The sequence below is a fragment of the Patiria miniata genome, unplaced genomic scaffold (genome assembly GCF_015706575.1).
Source record: "Patiria miniata isolate m_02_andy unplaced genomic scaffold, ASM1570657v1 HiC_scaffold_3, whole genome shotgun sequence".
NCBI classification, from domain to species: Eukaryota; Metazoa; Echinodermata; class Asteroidea; order Valvatida; family Asterinidae; genus Patiria; species Patiria miniata.
In genome coordinates, this window is record NW_024037069.1 from 6614815 (window position 1) to 6632701 (window position 17887).

Genomic DNA, 17887 nt, shown 5'->3' on the forward strand with positions numbered 1-17887 from the left:
CCGGCTACGTCACAGGTAACTGACCAATGATAACACGACAAATGTATTAGGAAATACGTCCACGTTGATGCACATGTGTGAAGTTGTGATCTTAATCTTAATTCGCAACGTGAGTCGTGTACGTGTTCAAAGCAGTTCTTCAAACTTGAATAAAGTATGTTGTTAAACCCTAGCTCCATGGTTAAACCTTACTTCGATTGACGTTTACTACAAGTGCAATTTACGTGGCCTTTGTTGGGCTTGACGTTGGCTCATTTGAAAGAGACTTTTCATTTTGGAGACTGACAGAAAATAAACATTAATTTCGATTTAGAGAGTGGTTGGGTTTTTCGTCATGAATTTCCAAGCATTTACCATGGCCAGTTTGTACCTGGCTTTAGCTGTGTGCGCAGTTATTCTTTTCCAATCAGCGGAAGCCAAACTGAAAAAGGGCGAATGTGAAGGTTTGTGGTTTTTTTCGTCAGATATTTATAATTTATATGTTTGTGAATATAATTTTGATCTTAATTCAAGACAAGTTACATTAAGGTTTAACTCATCAATCATGTTCTGCCATGCCATGTCTGCCACTGAATATCAGTACATGTACATGTACGTATCACCATTGAAGAATTCCTCTAGTATGGTATCACAAATCTGCTGCTATCACTTTTAAACTGTCAGTAACTGTTGTTATCAATTTTGCTTTGAAGGATAGGTTTTTAATTTTATGCTGATTTTGTTTGTAATTCACATTAAAGGGAATATACAACATTTGCAAACATCGAAAAATAAAACTACCAAGTTTTTGCGAAATACCTTAACAGGATTGGAAACAGCGTTGGAAACAACTGGCTTTTTTTCAAATACTGGCCCCAAATAACCATTGCACTTGTTTGCAATCGATTACAAACCTATGAGCGGGTACGAGCCAGCTAGACTGGTTCCCTGACCTTACAATTCCCCAATGTATGTAAACTGCTCTGTTTCTTCTTATATGGAGTCAGGGAACCAGACTACAGGAAAATGGTCGTTTTTCTTGGTTTTTATAGCATTTTCGAACCCAAAACCTCCAAAAAGTCAGTGTAACTATATTTGCTTTATATTTCCAACCCCCCAATTCCATCCATTTCTGAAAATTACAGCAAAAGCCAATGATGTATATTCCCTTTAAATATCTGATTTATTTGGATTCCAGTTTTGTTACGATTATTTTGTAAAATTGATTTTCTATTCCAGCACAGCAGTATAAAGTGTTATTCTATGCTAATCTTTGGTATTAACATAAAATGTCAGTCATGACTGACATGTTGTAAAATGTGTTTGAAGTACACTTGGCCATGTTGGCCGTACAGTCAGTGCGACAGTTCCAGATCATCGACGGTTCCCGATCACTTATACTAGGTTTTAAAATATAAATTAATTCAACTGTTACCAAACTTTTTCCCAAGATTATTTTCCACCAGTTTGAAGGTCTTTCATTTTGCAATTGTCGGGGGGAAAAGAAGTTTTGGAAATCGCTTGAACATTACCCCTAAACCATTTCGGCCAAATATCCACTTGTTTTGTTACTGGCCAGTGAAGGAAGTGCGTAAAGGCAAAAATCTGGTTTCCTGTGGAATGTAGTCAACATTTTAATATATTACACTAAAATATGATTCATCTTGCTTTGTTTCGTCACTTACACCAGTCGCTTAACTCACCAGTTGCCTAACTCACTTGAATTTCAGTTTGCATTGAAACCCTGAAGAAAATTGAGAAGACCATCACAAAAAAGCAGCGTGACGAAGGCAGAGAAGGCGTTGAAAAGGCCATCAGAAAGTACTGCAAATCAGCCAAAACTAAGGAGTATACTTTTGTAAGTATGATCCCCCTGGAACTGATGATTTCATAGTTATAATATCACAAGTTTAAAGGAAAGATACAACAGTTGCAAACATCAAAAAAAGGAAATGATCTAATTATCACAAAAACCTTACTGGTTTGCTTTGGAATAACAGTCTCAAGTATCCTGTAAAAATCATGGGCCCTGGTGTGCTGACATTTTCAAGAAATATTGTATTTTTCCAACGCTGGTCGGCCAACCAGCGCTGGAGAAAACTGGAGTTTTCAAAAACTGCTCTTAATTTTTAATATTTTAGTTATTCCGCATTTTCTTTGCAATTGATTACACACCCGTGAAGGAGTACAAGCCTGCCAGACTGATTCTCTGACCTTACAATTCCCCCAGTCTATAAATTGCTCGATTTAATTTTAAGTGGGGTCAGGGAACCAGACTACAACAAAATGATTGGTTTTCTTGGTTTCTCCAGCAGCTACAAGCCCAAAACGTGAAACAAGTCAGTCTAACCATATTTTCTGTAACATACTAACTCTCCAAATCCATTTTTTTCTGAAAATTGAAGCAAAAGCAAATGTTGTACATTCCCTTTAAGCTTACATGCAGTGTAATGGGATAATGAAATATACACTTGCCAGTTTAATTTAAAGTAGTTTGGAGACGACCCTACCTAGGCTCTTGGTGTGCAACAAGGACTATGAATGACATAGATGTACATGTACATGCAAAACAAAAACTGCAAAATACATACAGTTTGATTTAATGTTTAGGAGAGCTTGGGTGAAGAGGTCATGCTCCAAAATTCTGTCCCCACTCATTTACCCTTCCTTACGTGAGTGTGATATGTTAATACCTGGGGATTGTTTTGGGTGGAAACTATCCTAGCTTTAGTGAAAACTATCAGCTTTTAAGTCCATTTACTGTCTCCTTCATTTCCTAGTGTTACTTCATTGGTGGTACAGCGGATGCAGCAACTGGCTCACTGGGTGAGGTCAGCAAGCGGTTACTCAACTTTGTACCGGAGGATAAAATATGCGAGCGTCTTAACAAGTTAGATTCACAGATATGTGAGCTTGAATATGGTAAGTTAGGAGTTGAGGTGCTTCCCTTAGTGGTGATAGTAAATTGATGGCAGTAGTCCATGCAGCATCCCGGGGCTTATAGGTCACATCTTAATTTGTTTTACATGTATAACTACCAAGTTTCATGACAATTGGACCTTCCCTCCCCCCCCCCAAAAAAAACTATGTGCATATTTGCTTTTTCCAAACACAAAAATGAATTTTTTTCATGCTTGCTGCAAACAAAATTAACCCCCAATTAGAGAATGTAATTCTTGTTTTATGAATGTGGAATTTTTGATATGCGTGCCTATTTTGAATTTTGATTTGATTTAAAATTAGGGTTTGACATCATTTTTACCTAAATGTAATTATTTCTTTTTCCTACAATGACTGTCGCAAACAAAAATTGATTGTAAAAATTGAAAAAGAGATTGTATTATTTCATTCATTAATGAGAAATCTTGGTGTACCTATTTTGAATTTCAATTTGAATGATTAAAAAAGAAAAATCAGATCAGTTCAATAAAATGAATTATTATAATAAGTTTTGATTGAAATGAGCTGGGCATGGACACGCATTATCTGGAGCCTGCGCAGAGCTGAAGGACTTCTTTAGTGTTTTTTTTTTAATATTTGATATACTGTGCACGATTTGCGACAGGGTTCTCCGCCCCCCCCCCCCAAGTGCCCCTATGCCCTTTACACACCTCAGACTAATTTTACCTGGCACAGCTTCTCTAGGTACCTCGAAAGAATTCTTGAGATTCCAAGAACACAAAGGCCCCCCCCCCAAAAAAAAAGGGGGGGGGGGGCCCTCCGTCGCATATCTTGCTTCAAATGAGATTTGAGGTCTTGGGAAAAACAAAAATTGACACAGTAATTGTCTCTTTGATTTGTCAGATTTTGATGTGAGATTTTTTTCTTTTTCCCTCCTACCAGAAAAACAAATTGATTTGGACTCAGTAGACTTGAAGAAAATGAAGGTGAAAGACCTGAAGAATATCCTGAGTGTCTGGGGCGAGGAGTGCAAAGCCTGCACAGAGAAGACGGATTTCATCAAACGTGTCGAGGAACTCAAACCAAAGTATTACAAGAAGAAGACAGAGTTATAACTCAGATGAATCAAGGAGGGAAATGCACTGATCCGGGATCTACTGTTGTGCTTCATACAGAGCCATACTAGAGTGCTAAATCCTCATTCTCTTGTACAGGATGTAAGGGGAGAATGCAAAATCAAACAGCCGGTAACTCCAGATTTAGCTCGAGGTGTACCTTGATGTTTTATGGGGTACCTTGCAGTCAACGCTTGCAGTCTAAAGGCAATATACAACATTTGCAAACCTAAGAAAAAACAAACAAAACCAAATTATTATGAAATACCTCACTGGACTATTAAAGAATGACAATCGAAAGCATCCTGTAACATCATGGCACCTGGTGTGCTGACATTTTCAAGAACGATTTTCCAAGAAAGAAGTTTTCCCAGCATCTACGAACACAAAAAAGATCAGTGTAACAATATTTGCTATAGAATACTAACCCCCCCAAATCCGTACATTTCTGAAAAATACAAAAAGCAAATGTTGTATATGCCCTTTAACCTCGTGTTACCGCTAGATTTGTTTTGCATTCTCCCCTTATAGAAAGCCGTGATTATATTGATGATATGAGGGCGTGTTTGGAATGCGACAAAGCATTTCAAGCATTGTCCAGTTCATTTTGCGCACAAATATAAAAATGAATGTGATATGGAAATAGCCACATTTAAGCCAGACAAGATGTACACGTGCCCAGACATTGATGTACATGTACCATCTACAAAGAGTGAGTTAACACTATAGTGATTTAACCTTCAGCCCCTGCATCACTTGGTACTACGTTGTGTTTATTCACTAAAGAATCGATACAACCAAAGAAGGCTGGGGCGGTTTTGGGTGCTACAGGGAGTAGCAGGCTGGACGGGATCAGGCACTTCAATGACCAAAGGGGTTAATATCGTTCTGTCAAATTTTGTAAACTATTAGACGATGTTTTGTCAACAAAATAGTTCTATGATTCCCAAGTGCATCCTGGATCAAGACATTTCCAATTTAAAAAATATATTTTCAAGTTTTTCAAGTCATTTTTTCCAAAGGTACTTCTTTGTATATTTTACGTACAAAAGTGTTGTCAAACTTTTCATCAGATCCAAATAGATTCACAGTAACTTGACCTGTGTTCTATTCCGATCATAATTTGTTGTAGTGCCTATTAATTTGTTTCTCGTGGATTCACGTGGGTTTAATTGAGGATGAAGTAATGCTTACAATTTCTGAACCATCAACACCCCCCTCCCTAAAAAAGGGGATCAACCCTATACTCTCAGCATATCAGTGTGTGAAGGGCTTATTCAGATCCCAAAATCCCTCATTTTGAATCTGAAATGATTCCAAAATATAAACAGGCTATCACTTTTTGCAGATTTTATGAAACTTCCTTTTCAATGCTTTTTGGGATGGGGTAGTTGAATTTTGTTCTTATACATTCGGTTTGTGTACTAGTTGTATATGTGTTCTTTATATTTGCTACAGTAAAAACAGTTATAAAAACAAAATTGTTGACAAAGTTGTTTTTGTAAAGTTCCTTTTGTAGAATAATTTATTCCATTATTCTGAGTACATGTAACACAAGAATCAACATGTATGCTGATCACATTGGGTAAAGTAACTATTTTGCATCATTTCAGAAACAGTGTTGGACACATGTTTGCTTGGCTCTGTGCTTCAGCTACATTCTAAGAATTTACAGAATAGACCTTATGCGTTGCAGCCTTTGCAGGTCTCTCAGAGGGCGTCCTTTGTTATTTTAATTTAGTAACAACGAAAGCACAAAAGGTTTAATCACACCTATCCAAGTGAAACAATATTATTGCCCTCTTAACTTCACCTTAATGCAAAAAGTCTATATCTTGTAGGGAACCGTTAAGCTTGAGCAAATACAGTTATACACACTGTTATACGTACAGTAAACATAATACATGTACAGCTTAAAAACTTAAGAAATTTATAAAATATTTGTTTTAACTTAAATATTTATGACATTCATTTTGCAATAAATTTTTTAAAGCAATCTGAAGTTAACAGGAGTGGCATTATTGTATCGTTTTTGAGTCTGAAGTATACAGGCATGCAACTTTTCCTCGGATCAGCTGATTTCCTCTTTTTCTACTCCCCATGTGTGCCATTGAAAATAGAACAACACTGTACAAAGTCTGGGAAAATTTGAATTTCCTCTTTTTTTTGTGATTCCCCAGTTGCATGCCTGAGTATGATGATGTAGTAACACAAGCTGCAGACATTGCTTTGGTAAATTACGTTAATACTTTCTCGAATTTGAATTCTAATTTAGCTCTTCAAATGGGAAAGGGGTTTGTACTTCAACAGGAAGGAATGTACTGGGTGAAATAACAGTCAAACACCTGAGATTTACTGCCAAGTATAGCAAAATCTGGCGAAAGTATCATGCCATTTATTTGGCAAAGCTACTGCCACATGACAAATTTTCTGAAGTGAGTGTACTGTACAATTATCACTTGCCTTTCTAGTTTTCCAGATATGTCTGTCAGAAAAACTACATGTATCTATTTGATAAAAAAAGGTGCATTCTTACTGCAGGTGACAGTTTAAAATTGAAGTTTTATCAGAGCAGACTTTGTGTCTAATTTGTCCCTCTTATCTTGGATGTCAACGGATGATGAAAGTAAGATGCAGGATATGTCAAACCCAAAACTCAAAATGATTCAATAAAAAAACCTGCTGCAATAGTTTGAAAAATATATATTGAGCATATTAAGTTTTATTTACCATATTATTGTTCAGTGATTTAATTCAAGACTGTATAGCTCAGCTACGTTTTCCTCTTCAGAGTAGGTCTGGATGATCCAGTGTTTTTTTCTTAAAGTACAAAATAGAATTTTGGAGGATTCACAAAGGTTCCTAGAAAAATTGCTACAGGAATTGGTTTAATTCCATTATTCAAAATACAACTATATGCACATACATGTACACATAAACGTCATCACTTTATCATAATGCAACAGCGGGCAAAGTCACTGATTCACATGTTATCCTCAGTTTGATGTGCGTCCTTTCTTGTACTGTTTGGAACCAATCATCAATGCGATCTTGGAAGCGTGGTAAGAGTGCCCCCGGGACACTGAAGCTGTAAATATGGTGTTCATGCACCGTGTCGTCTACACGGCCTGGTTTAAAAGCTGTTTGATGCCGATTAGGAAACTCATATTTTGCACTTGATGAACTGTTTGGTTTGTCAGACTCAATCGACACTCTGTAAACCCTGAGTGGAATCATGGAGAGACAGTTGGAGCAGTTTTCAACATCGCTGTACCAGTACACCACCGGATACCCAAGCAGCACTCCGAACACTGTTGAGAGATTCCAGCCTTGTTGTGGGTGCAACTCCAGGACAGCTTGCGAGTTGTTCTGGGGATCTTGAAGCTGTGCTAAGACATCTCCCACTTGGTCCTTGATTCGTTGGACAGTTTCATCCTCCAGTAATTTGGGCTGCTCAAGATGGGCTGAAACATCCACAACAACCTGTCTGCCTTTTTCAAGAGCCTTGTAAATCTCATCCACCGTATCCTTGACACACGAGATGTTGGTGAGGAATGCATCCTGACCAAGGCCAAGCACCTGTAAATTCTCCTTGGCAAGGAATCCTGATGCAGCCAAGTCAGCTGTCATCTTAGACAGCTGACTGGGTTCCAGACAGGAATAGTCGTACAGGAAACTTGGCTTGATTCCAGAGGAGACACCCTCTATGCTCAGCAGTATGTGTTTCCAGTTTTTCTTAGCCGTTTTCCCCAGGTATCTTTTCACGATGTGTTCAGCCTCCATTGGCACTGTTGTGCTCTATACGCATAAACTCGTACATCACCTGCATACACAAAAAGTGAAATTGCATGTAAGTACATACATGATGTTATAACACATTCATTTGCATAGCATTTTGCAGCCCCATAAATGTGTCTCAAAACTCAAAAGAAAATTAGTCTCCCCTTTTAGAGACATCTATATTTCATGTAATTTCCTGGTCCGTTTGCAAACGTTTGCGTATCTTAATTCCAAAACGAAATTACACGAAAAGTAGGTGTCTGAAAAAGGGGAGACTAATTTTCTATTGCTATGAAGGGGGTGAGTATGGTTCTATTAAAGTGTAAATAAACTACAAATAAAGTCTAAATGTAAAAATAAAAACTTGAAGTTAGGCGATTGTGTAGAGTAGGGCCCGTAATTTGTTTTGATCAAATTAAGAGTCAAAAATGTTTTTTATTGCTCAAAATCACCTTCACAATCAAAAGCAGACTTTTCTCAATTCTACTTTCTAGTGACACCCGTTTTGCAATTTTGAACAGTTTCTTGGGGTAGAAATCACGATTTTCCTGCGCCGTTTGTGCCTCGCGATTCATTTATTTACGGAGGTAGTCCAGTAAATTGGCCACAGTTATGGGGCTAACATTTTTGTACTTTAATAGTAGTCGTTTCGTAGTAGTAGTAGTCAACATTTCATTGGTGATTCACTGAGGCTCAGCTAAAACCGCGGCCGGAGCAAACTGTAGTTCTAGGCCATATACGCCAACCTGAGTGACTGTATACCGACTATGATTACCCCGCTAAGAACGTCTTGGAACAGCTCATCACCCCAAACTAGTGACCCAAGTTTGACCAAGGGGTATATCTAAACCCAAGCATAAATTACCATAAATTGAAGCACTGCAGTTGTGATCCCTGCATGCGTCTTCGTGATCGTGTAGTACTTGCAGTTTTGTGATTCACACGAACGTAAACAATAAATTGCGCCCTCAAGAGCCTGTTATTGCGCCCTCATGTCAATGTCACGCCCCAACTATCGCATCGGTCCCAACTATAGTTAGGACTGTCCCAACTATAGTGCGGCAGTTGGGTCGGCCCAACTATAGTTAGGACTGGAGTTGCGCCGGATGCTTCATGCTTGATAGATCTTGTTGGATTAAATGTTCCGCGGCGCTGGCACCGTGTATTCGTCGTGCATGCATGCCGCAAGGCTGGCCGGTCACGTGGCACTGCCTAGTTGGATGAGTTGTCCAGCTGCTGGGTTTTATTATCCAGCAACATTTTGCAAAATTCAAAGATTGCCATGGCCGGCCAACTATAGATGGGCCCCACCCGTAACCATAGCTAATGTCAAAGGTCCCAAGTCGGACATGTAAGCAGAGCTAGCTGTAGGGAATGTTTTATAATAAGGGAATAAATGTGTGCTCCGGAGGTTTTTATCACTCGTTTAATACCGCTTAGAGTCTGGGTGCTGATAATTATCCGAGCCGGAGGCGAGGGTAATTATCAGCACCCAGACTCTAAGCGGTATTAAACAGAGTGATAAATACCGACCGAGCACATATTTATTCCCATTCATAAATACCTTATCCGCAAAAAAATATCAAATAATTCGTTCAAAAAATCCCGATTTTATTCAACAAGTTCACTTCATGCTTTTTTAAACATCCCTCTAGCAAAATAATGGAGTGTTCAGCTGGCGATTAAGATGTAAACAACCCTTTTATGGAGATTGACGCGCGCGTAAAATGTTCTGCGCGATGTCACGCAGAACGCACCTGGGGCGTTGCGTTTTGAATTTAGAACTATAAAATTCTGACTCGCTTGTAGTGTTGCGCATGCCTACGTGAGGATTGTGAACGTTCAACCAATGAAACGGTAAGAGGCACTGGATTTTTAGGAGTCCACATTTTATTGTGACACTGGAAAAGTGTTTAAGACCAGCTAGCCATGTCTTTATCATCCGTTTAAGACCGGCCACGTGACGGGCTCTCGACCAATAGGAATAGCTAAACTGTCTGAGGTATTTATGAATCGTACATCAATGTAAACTATAGTTGGGACTGCCAAATAAAAATATTGCGGTGGCCCAACTACAGATGGTCCCCACCCATAGATCATTTCATTGGTCCCCAGTAAAGTCAGATGTGTATTAGAGTTGTAGGGAATGTTTTATAATCGTACAACAATGTACACTATAGTTGGGACCGCAAAATAAAAAGATTGGGGGGCCCAACTATAGATTCGCCCCATCAATAGCTAATTTCAGTGGTCCCCAGTAAAGTCAGACGTGTATCAGAGCTGTAGGGAACGTTTTATGGTTGTACATCAATGTAAACTATAGTTGGGACACCGCAAAATAAAAAGATCGGAGTGGCCCAACTATAGATGGGCCAGCCCAACAATGGAACTAATTATTACAGTTGGGACCGTCCCAACTATATTTGGGCCAGCCCAACTGTGGAACTACAGTTGGGACAGGCCCAACTATAGTTGGGCCAGCCCAACTGTGGAACTACAGTTGGGACAGGCCCAACTATAGTTGGGACAGGCCCAACTATAGTTGGGCCAGCCCAACTGTGGAACTACAGTTGGGACAGGCCCAACTATAGTTGGGACAGGCCCAACTATAGTTGGGACAGGCCCAACTATAGTTGGGACCGATGCGATAGTTGGGGCGTGACATCAATAACCGGCATTCGGGAAAAAGGGCAAAGCTACTGTATAAAATTAAGGCATTGTATTTTTACAAACTAGAGTAGGTAAACGTCTTTAAATTCAACGAAATTATGGCTGCGACAGGGGACTCAAGTAATGTAGAAAATGCCAAGGTTGAAAATGACGCAGACAATTCAGATTGGATGTCAAAACTACCAGAAAAACTTAGATGTGAACCACTGAAAAATATCGCGATTCCTGGTAAGTTGTTTTCAATCAATGTGAATCACTGAATGTCCATGCAGTGGTAAAAGAGTAGTATATTTTTGTTAATACTCACAAAAATGTCCCTCAATAACGGTCAGTCATTGCAAAAATGTTGAAAAGACATGAATCTGGGACTGAGAAACATTTCCAGTTGTGTTAGGAAATACTTGGACAATTTTCTTGACTCTCCATAGACTTTGTACACAACTGCTGAAGTGAAGTGGCGTCTGGATACTACATTCTTTCCAGAATATCAATTCACATTTCCCTGGCTGTTGTTGGTCCATGGTTCCTACTGTAACGCTACAGAAGTAGAACAAGGAAACTATGTTATCTTCTCGAGAAAAAAAAAAACTGCCAAAAAAAAAAACAGGCCCAACTTTGGGAAACAAATGTAAAGTTAGTATCCTTTGACATGTTGGATGCTTGGATACAGTTTAGCAATATCTGGGCCACACTAGTAGTAGGGCTAGCAATCATAGAGCTGACCTACCGTGATTGTATTCTGCCTTTGATGCATATAAAAGATGAAAGTACATATATTTTCCTCCTAGGCTCACATGATTCATTTAGCTACACCCTGGACCTCAACACACCAGTATCACCATCCTCTCCGGACACTGTGCGTAATCTGGTCTCAGCCTTCGGCAACATGGCCAAGAAGATCGTCTACAGCTGGTCAGTCACACAGAGCCTGACCTTCAGGCAGCAGCTGGATCGGGGGATCAGGTACTTCGACCTGCGCGTGTCCACCATGAATGGCAAGCCGGAGCTGTACTTTGTTCATGGGTTGTACGGTGCTGAGGTCGGGACCTGCCTACGCGAGATCAAAGCCTGGACGGACGAGCACCCAAAGGAGGTCATCTTCCTGGATTTCAACCATCTCTACGAGATGCAAGAGGCTGACCACGAGCAACTTGTGGCAACCCTCCTGAGCGTGTTTGACTCCAAACTGTGCCCCGTGATCAACATTGAGACCACCGCCCTCAATGTTCTCTGGGAGAAAGGCTGGCAGGTCCTGGTGTTCTATCACCACCACGGGATAGTGCAAGACCACCCTGAGCTCTGGTCCGGGGATTTCATGCCTTCCGTCTGGCCCAACGTGACCGAAGCCCCTAAGATGGTCAACCTTCTGGAGGCTCACTTCACCCGGGGTCGTCCCCCGGGAAAATTCTACGTCAGTCAGGGTGTGCTGACCCCAACGGGGACCACAGTCCTGCAGTACATCAGCCGATCTCTGAAGGACGTCTTTGCCCTGATTGCCATCAAGAACGTGCAATATTTCATGAAGGACAAGGCCGTCGGGCCGAAGGGACTGAACATTATCATTGCAGATTTTGTTGAGATGGGCGATTTCATTCCAAGCGTGTTGGCCTTAAATCATAAAGCCTGAATATATTCATCAAAGCAATAATATAATACATGTCCATCCAAGCAAACCTCTACGCATGTACGGAGATGAAACTATTTTAGTTTTTGATAATTGTTTGTTTTAAAAAAGGCACTTTGCTAGATGATGGGGCATTAATATTGCCAGCTGTTTGCCATGGATTCAGTTTGCATTATGCAGTGTTGAAGCCGAGTCTATCACAACTCTCTGCAGGTCTATCACAAGTCAGTCACAAGTCATCTAGTCCCAAGCCTTGTCACAAGCCATTCAAAATGTCTGTGACAATGGCATTCCTTTGTTATTGCTCATCCCCTGCTCCTTGTGACTGGACAAGTGACTTGACTTGTGATTAACGTTGTGACCAGATCTGTGATGGACTGGCATCAGATGCCAATTGTATGATGTGTTAATTTAACATGGAGGCTTCACACATTGAGTAGCAATGTATCGTGGAAAAAATCCACCCCCCCTAAAAAAAAATGGAAAGCATTTCATTGAAATTACATGTAGATCTCTGCAGACACTTGATTCAACTCAATACTTTTTAGCCCTCCTAGTCTTCTGCACTTCATCATCCTGTCAGGTTTTGGAAAAAACCCCAAACTTTTGCCCATAGAGTTAGCACCCACACTTCAAAGTCCTTTGAGGTAAATTTTCTATGGAGTATGGATAGCAGTTCAAATTCATGCATAGTTTTTTTTCTGTGGTTAATTAGCTCAGGGCAAGCAGGCAGATTCAGTCACGCATCACTGCTGTCCACAGTGCTGTTTGTGTGTGCAGTGACTCTCTGTGCGACTAAGTTACTTTAGCACTTCATATCCCTTCACCTGAAATTGACCTTAAAGGTTTAACATTTTGCTGTGAATGTTGACTCTCCACTAGGAGGGTTAAAGGTAGAATGTACCATTTGTCATTTGTTCACTTTGTTTTGTTTGAAGTAACAAAATTACGCAAAATCTAAAGACAGGTGTTTAACAACTAATTTGACGAAGGTTTAGCTCTGTGAATGCTATATATTTTGAGGGAATACAAACCACAATATATATTTATACGTTCAGGCTACCCATTCAAGTGTGTCACTTGACACATCTTTAGAAATGACCTTCTATCGTTGGTCTCCTTGTGTGTAGAAATTACTTAAAGGCTATGGTGGATTCCCCCCCCCCCAAAAAAAAAAAAATCAAAAAAAAAATCACCAATCACTCTGGTGGCTTATATCAATATGCAGTATGAAATAAGTCTCTAAAATCTTGGGAAAAATAAAGCTTGTTGAATTTAGTTTTTGAAGTTATGTGGACAACCACGCCAGTGTTGATATCCTTTCTGTGAAAAAAATTAGAGGTGACTAAGACTTGCCTTTCAATACTTCAAATAATTCTGTGCAAAGTGTTGCTCTGTCTGGACAACTTACATGTACATGATCTTATTTATTTATCTTCACTGAAATTTGAACTAACTTCTTTAAAGTTCTGCATTTATAGCTATAATTAATGCTTTGCAACTGTCGAATGTAGTGTGTATGAACTGAAAGGGCATGTTTGAATATTCTGTATAATACATGTATTTTATTTATGCAAGAACAATATTTTTTTGCATAATATAATCCAAGGATATTTTCGGTGTAGACATGGTAGAAATCAAATGTCATGGAAACCTGTTGATGTCATGTGTATGTAAATGTATATACATGTACCCCTGTACATGTCAGTGTATCTACGAATGATACCCAACTCTGAATTTCCAAATTCATTAAATTATAGTAATATATTGGCAGGACTATCTATTGTTCCCTTTTTCCTGTTATATCTTATGTACATTTTAAAACAAATGTTTAAATCAAATTTGCAAAATATTGAATGTATATTTATTGAAATCATAACATACATGTAATGGACAGTAAAATGGAAATTATATTATTGAGATTAGGAAAAAAAGAGTGACGGGCACAGATCTTAATTGTTACTGTTCATATTTTGACCTCTGGCAAGGAGGTTATGTTTTCATCGGATTTTGTTTGTTTGTTGGTTGGTTGGTTAAGTGGATGGTCTGTTTTAACAAGATAAATCAAAAAGTGATTGCATGAACATTATTTTAGGGGTGGTCCTTGGTACAAGTTGAAATCGATTAGATTTTGGAAGTGATCCGGATCTGGGTCTGGATCCAGGATTTTTTTAAAGGATTGTTTACGAGAGTATTTCTTTTGGGTGTACTTACCATATGGCGGGGAAATGTTTAGCCTTGGCGGAGGTTAGCGCTCTCTGAGTGCTTTCTAGTTTTTATTATATGCAGTGGAAAGGTCATGTCTATGAGAGGTCCCTAACATGCATTCATAAAAAAATGCTGAACTAAGCAATATCAATTATTTTGTTGAGTCCTTGCATCACAAGTGCCCCCGAGTCTAGCCTTTCGTCAAAGCCATCGTGACTTATAGAGCGGAGACGATGCGAAGCCGCGAAGCGACTGGCGCGGAGACCAGTAGAGGGCTTTGTCACTCGACACTTGTAGTCTCCTCTAGTGGCTTAGTAATTTCCCAGCTTCACCGCTCTGTCTAATGAATAGGTTGCAAAGTTGCAAACCAGTAAATCAATTACCGTAGACCCCAGTAATAATTGCGAGCACTTTCAAAAATTAGGAAATATATATACTCACAACTCTGCAAACACACAACTTATTTGTTCAATTTTTTTCGGGGGTAATCCGACGGATGCCATTTGAGAGATGATGATCACCCTTAAAAGTAGTCCTGAAGCCCATCACCATTTTGGAAAAAAAAAAATTATGCGTACGCTCCATTGCAAATTGTAGAGCGACTTGCAAGTCTATCACAAGTCCTCAAATCACAAGCTACTGTGACAAAGGAATTCCTTTGTAATTGTTCATGCAATTGGGGGGGGGGGGCGCTGGGGGGGGGGGCTGGAACATTCATGGGGGGCGTCATGTAGATCAATGATAATTTTTTTAGAAACTCAAAATCTCAGTGGGGGGCGACTGGGGGGGGGGGGGGCGACAAGGTTTCATGGGGGAGGGGGGGGGGGGCTGTCGCCCCCACGCCCCCCCCCCCGTGGCTGCGCCACTGCTTGTGACTGGACTTGTGATTTACTCTTATGATTTACTTGTGACTGGACTTGTTATTTACTCTTATGATTCACTTGTGACTGGACTTGTGACCGAACTTGTGATTTACTTGTGATTTACTTGTGACTGGACTTGTGATTTACTTGTGACTGGACTTGTGATTTACTCTTATGATTTACTTGTGACTGGACTTGTGATTTACTCTTATGATTCACTTGTGACTGGACTTGTGACCGAACTTGTGATTTACTTGTGATTTACTTGTGACTGGACTTGTGATTTACTTGTGACTGGACTTGTGATTTACTTGTGACTGGACTTGTGACTGGAATTGTGATTTACTTGTGACCGAACTTGTGATTTACTTGTGACTGGACTTGTGATTTACTTTTGACTGGACTTGTGATTTACTTGTGACTGGACTTGTGATTAACTTGTGACTGGACTTGGGATTTCCTTGTGACTGGACTTGTGATTTACTTGTGACTGGACTTGTGATATAATTGTGACCGAACTTGTGATTTACTTGTGACTGGACTTGTGATTTACTTGTGACCGGACTTGTGATTTACTTGTGACTGGACTTGTGATTTACTTGTGACTGGACTTGTGATTTACTTGTGACTGGATTTGTGTTGTACTCGACTGCATCCCTGAACGAGTAGGGAAGAATGACATTCATCCACAACTGCTTTTTTTGACTTTTCAAAGAGCGCCCTCAGTATCTTGGATCTCGGCTACACAAAATATCCTTACTCCATAGACTACCTCCTAAGTGTGTACATGTATATGATTTTCTGTGCCGATCAGAATAAACATTCTCAATCTGTTTCTTTAATTTATATGATTCATGACTAAGTCAAGCAAAAAGAACTAAAGCTGGGCACAAGTTTATTGACGAGAATGCCATATTGACGATACAGCGACAAAAATTCAATTTGCTTTTGGCATATAATGAACCGTTTAAAAATATAAAATCCCCAGTACAATCTGATTAACCTTTAGTAATTTTGTGAAACTATTCAATTTTGACTTGGGGTGGTTCACCATCCTAATACAAAAAAACTGTTCATTTTGCAGAAACGCACGGTTCGAGTTGGAATATACTCATTGATCTCCAGTAAGACTTACATTGCCCAACAACTCCCTCGTTCATATATTTGCAAATCTGTACCTTTATTAATCTGTGCAAATGTACGTATAGATTGATAAATAGTACCTCCTCGTTTTAACTCCTTATTTACATTAATCTCTGAAATTCATTTGTATAATACCCGAAGCAGTACCAGCGGCGGATTCAGGCATTTTGGCAGGGGGGGGGGGGGGGGGGGGGGATGGGTTTCATCAGCAAATCAATGCTGAAATGTAGACAGGTTTTTTCTCGGATCCCGACACTTGGCCTCCGTAAAATCAATGGGGGGGGGGGGGTGTTCGTACCATACTTTCAATGGGAACGCTGTTTAAATCCGACGATCACGAACACTTTCTTGCAGAATAGTGTACAAATACCCCCATAACAAAGCTGGGCTCCGTCCAGATGTTGTGCACATGCGGATATATTACCGGTATAATTGTCATAATTTTTTTTTTTTTGGGGGGGGGGGGGGTCAGAGCAGTGGGCCTGGGGGTGGGGGGTTCACATTATTTTTAGTATATATATTTCTATGAACAAAAAATAGCTTCCTGGTCCTCGAGCCTTCATCTTTTGTTGAAATCCGTCCTCGATCTTGAACTTGTGTGCTTAAGTCTATGAGAGAGTGTTAATTTATGGGGACAAAGGGAAAGACAACGCCTTTCCTCGAGAGTTATGTAAAGTACGTCTCTGTGTGCATATGTGTATGTTTTGTCACTGTTTTTCGCTAGTGTACGTTTGTCTGTCAATAGGTCAGGATATACAAAAGCAACCCGCTTCACCTTATGCCTAAATGTTGTCGTACATTTGCTTATCCGGTATTTAAGATCTGTGTATATAATATACTTCTAATTTAATTTTTGTCCAGTTTGAGACTGTAAGTAACACTATATGAAAAATGACCATATTGAAATATAATTTCTAAACTTAAAATAAAAAAATTAAGGGACTTCCTTTTTTATTAATAAAGTAAGAATTGTGGAGGTTTTCTTTTGACGTACGTATCTCACACACGACTCGGGTGTTAAAATTCTGGGTTGAATATAGTACTTATATAATATAGAAACTAAATATTATGTTCTGCCCGGCCGGTTGTTCACCCCGGCCCCGGCCGAACATTTGTTTCTGGATCCCTATCTTTGGCGCATGCGCGGTACTTGAGACAAGCACAGCAACGACGGAAGATAACGCGTGCATCCGAGCAACTAGATTGACACCCAAGCAAAAGATCCAAAGGAACACTCGAGTTTGATTTTAAAAAGTCAACATAATCCAGATCTGTGGACAGATTCCTGCCCGATTATCTGATGATTAGTATTATTTTTGGCAGAATTTTAATCATATCAATATTTGCATCAAGATTACTAAGTTTATAATTCATGAATTTCTATACAGTCTAAATTGACCCCATTCTAACTGAACCTTATAATAAGCTGCAAATATATAATGAACAGCGCATATGAGAAAATAAGTATCACATATACTCTGACTCTAATGAAGACTTAAAACATATGATAACTGATATCTATGCCTAGCCTGTGTGTGTGCCACAGTCAAATATTTGTATTCACCCATTTTGCCTGTTACTGAATTTCTGGCAAAGCCGGACAT

At 39.6% G+C, this 17887-nt stretch overlaps 3 protein-coding genes across 4 annotated transcripts; 2 read left to right on the forward strand and 1 right to left on the reverse strand.

Annotated features, from left to right (window-relative positions):
* The first annotated feature begins 80 nt into the window (after positions 1–80).
* Positions 81–5997, forward strand: LOC119737301 (mesencephalic astrocyte-derived neurotrophic factor homolog). The gene is made up of 4 exons (XM_038211531.1): positions 81–443; positions 1710–1837; positions 2760–2901; positions 3823–5997. The coding sequence occupies exons 1-4, from the start codon at positions 335–337 to the stop codon at positions 3993–3995; spliced, it is 552 nt and encodes a 183-aa protein (XP_038067459.1). The 5' UTR covers positions 81–334; the 3' UTR covers positions 3996–5997.
* On the reverse strand, positions 4979–8717 carry LOC119737300 (UPF0739 protein C1orf74-like). 2 transcript variants are annotated; one of them, XM_038211529.1, is made up of 2 exons: positions 8641–8717; positions 4979–7818 (listed from the first exon to the last, which is right to left on the reverse strand). In XM_038211529.1, the coding sequence occupies exon 2, from the start codon at positions 7776–7778 to the stop codon at positions 6948–6950; it is 831 nt and encodes a 276-aa protein (XP_038067457.1). In that variant the 5' UTR covers positions 7779–7818; positions 8641–8717; the 3' UTR covers positions 4979–6947. The 2 variants fall into 2 exon arrangements, with proteins under 2 accessions (XP_038067457.1, XP_038067458.1); XM_038211530.1 differs by lacking the exon at positions 8641–8717 and adding an exon at positions 8551–8630.
* A 1728-nt stretch (positions 8718–10445) lies between these two features.
* LOC119738347 (PI-PLC X domain-containing protein 3-like) lies at positions 10446–12169 on the forward strand. The gene is made up of 2 exons (XM_038213208.1): positions 10446–10673; positions 11234–12169. Exons 1-2 carry the CDS (start codon positions 10544–10546, stop codon positions 12070–12072), a joined length of 969 nt encoding a protein of 322 aa, XP_038069136.1. The 5' UTR covers positions 10446–10543; the 3' UTR covers positions 12073–12169.
* Positions 12170–17887: the final 5718 nt, after the last annotated feature.

Excerpts from the sequence above, each read along its gene's own strand:
- LOC119737301 (XM_038211531.1), top strand. The coding sequence starts at position 335 with ATGAATTTCCAAGCATTTACCATGGCCAGTTTGTACCTGGCTTTAGCT. Across the intron at positions 444-1,709 it reads GAAAAAGGGCGAATGTGAAG|TTTGCATTGAAACCCTGAAG; the intron begins GTTTGTGGTTTT and ends CTTGAATTTCAG. Across the intron at positions 2,902-3,822 it reads GATATGTGAGCTTGAATATG|AAAAACAAATTGATTTGGAC; the intron begins GTAAGTTAGGAG and ends CCCTCCTACCAG.
- LOC119737300 (XM_038211529.1), bottom strand. The coding sequence starts at position 7,778 with ATGGAGGCTGAACACATCGTGAAAAGATACCTGGGGAAAACGGCTAAG.
- LOC119738347 (XM_038213208.1), top strand. The coding sequence starts at position 10,544 with ATGGCTGCGACAGGGGACTCAAGTAATGTAGAAAATGCCAAGGTTGAA. Across the intron at positions 10,674-11,233 it reads GAAAAATATCGCGATTCCTG|GCTCACATGATTCATTTAGC; the intron begins GTAAGTTGTTTT and ends TTTTCCTCCTAG.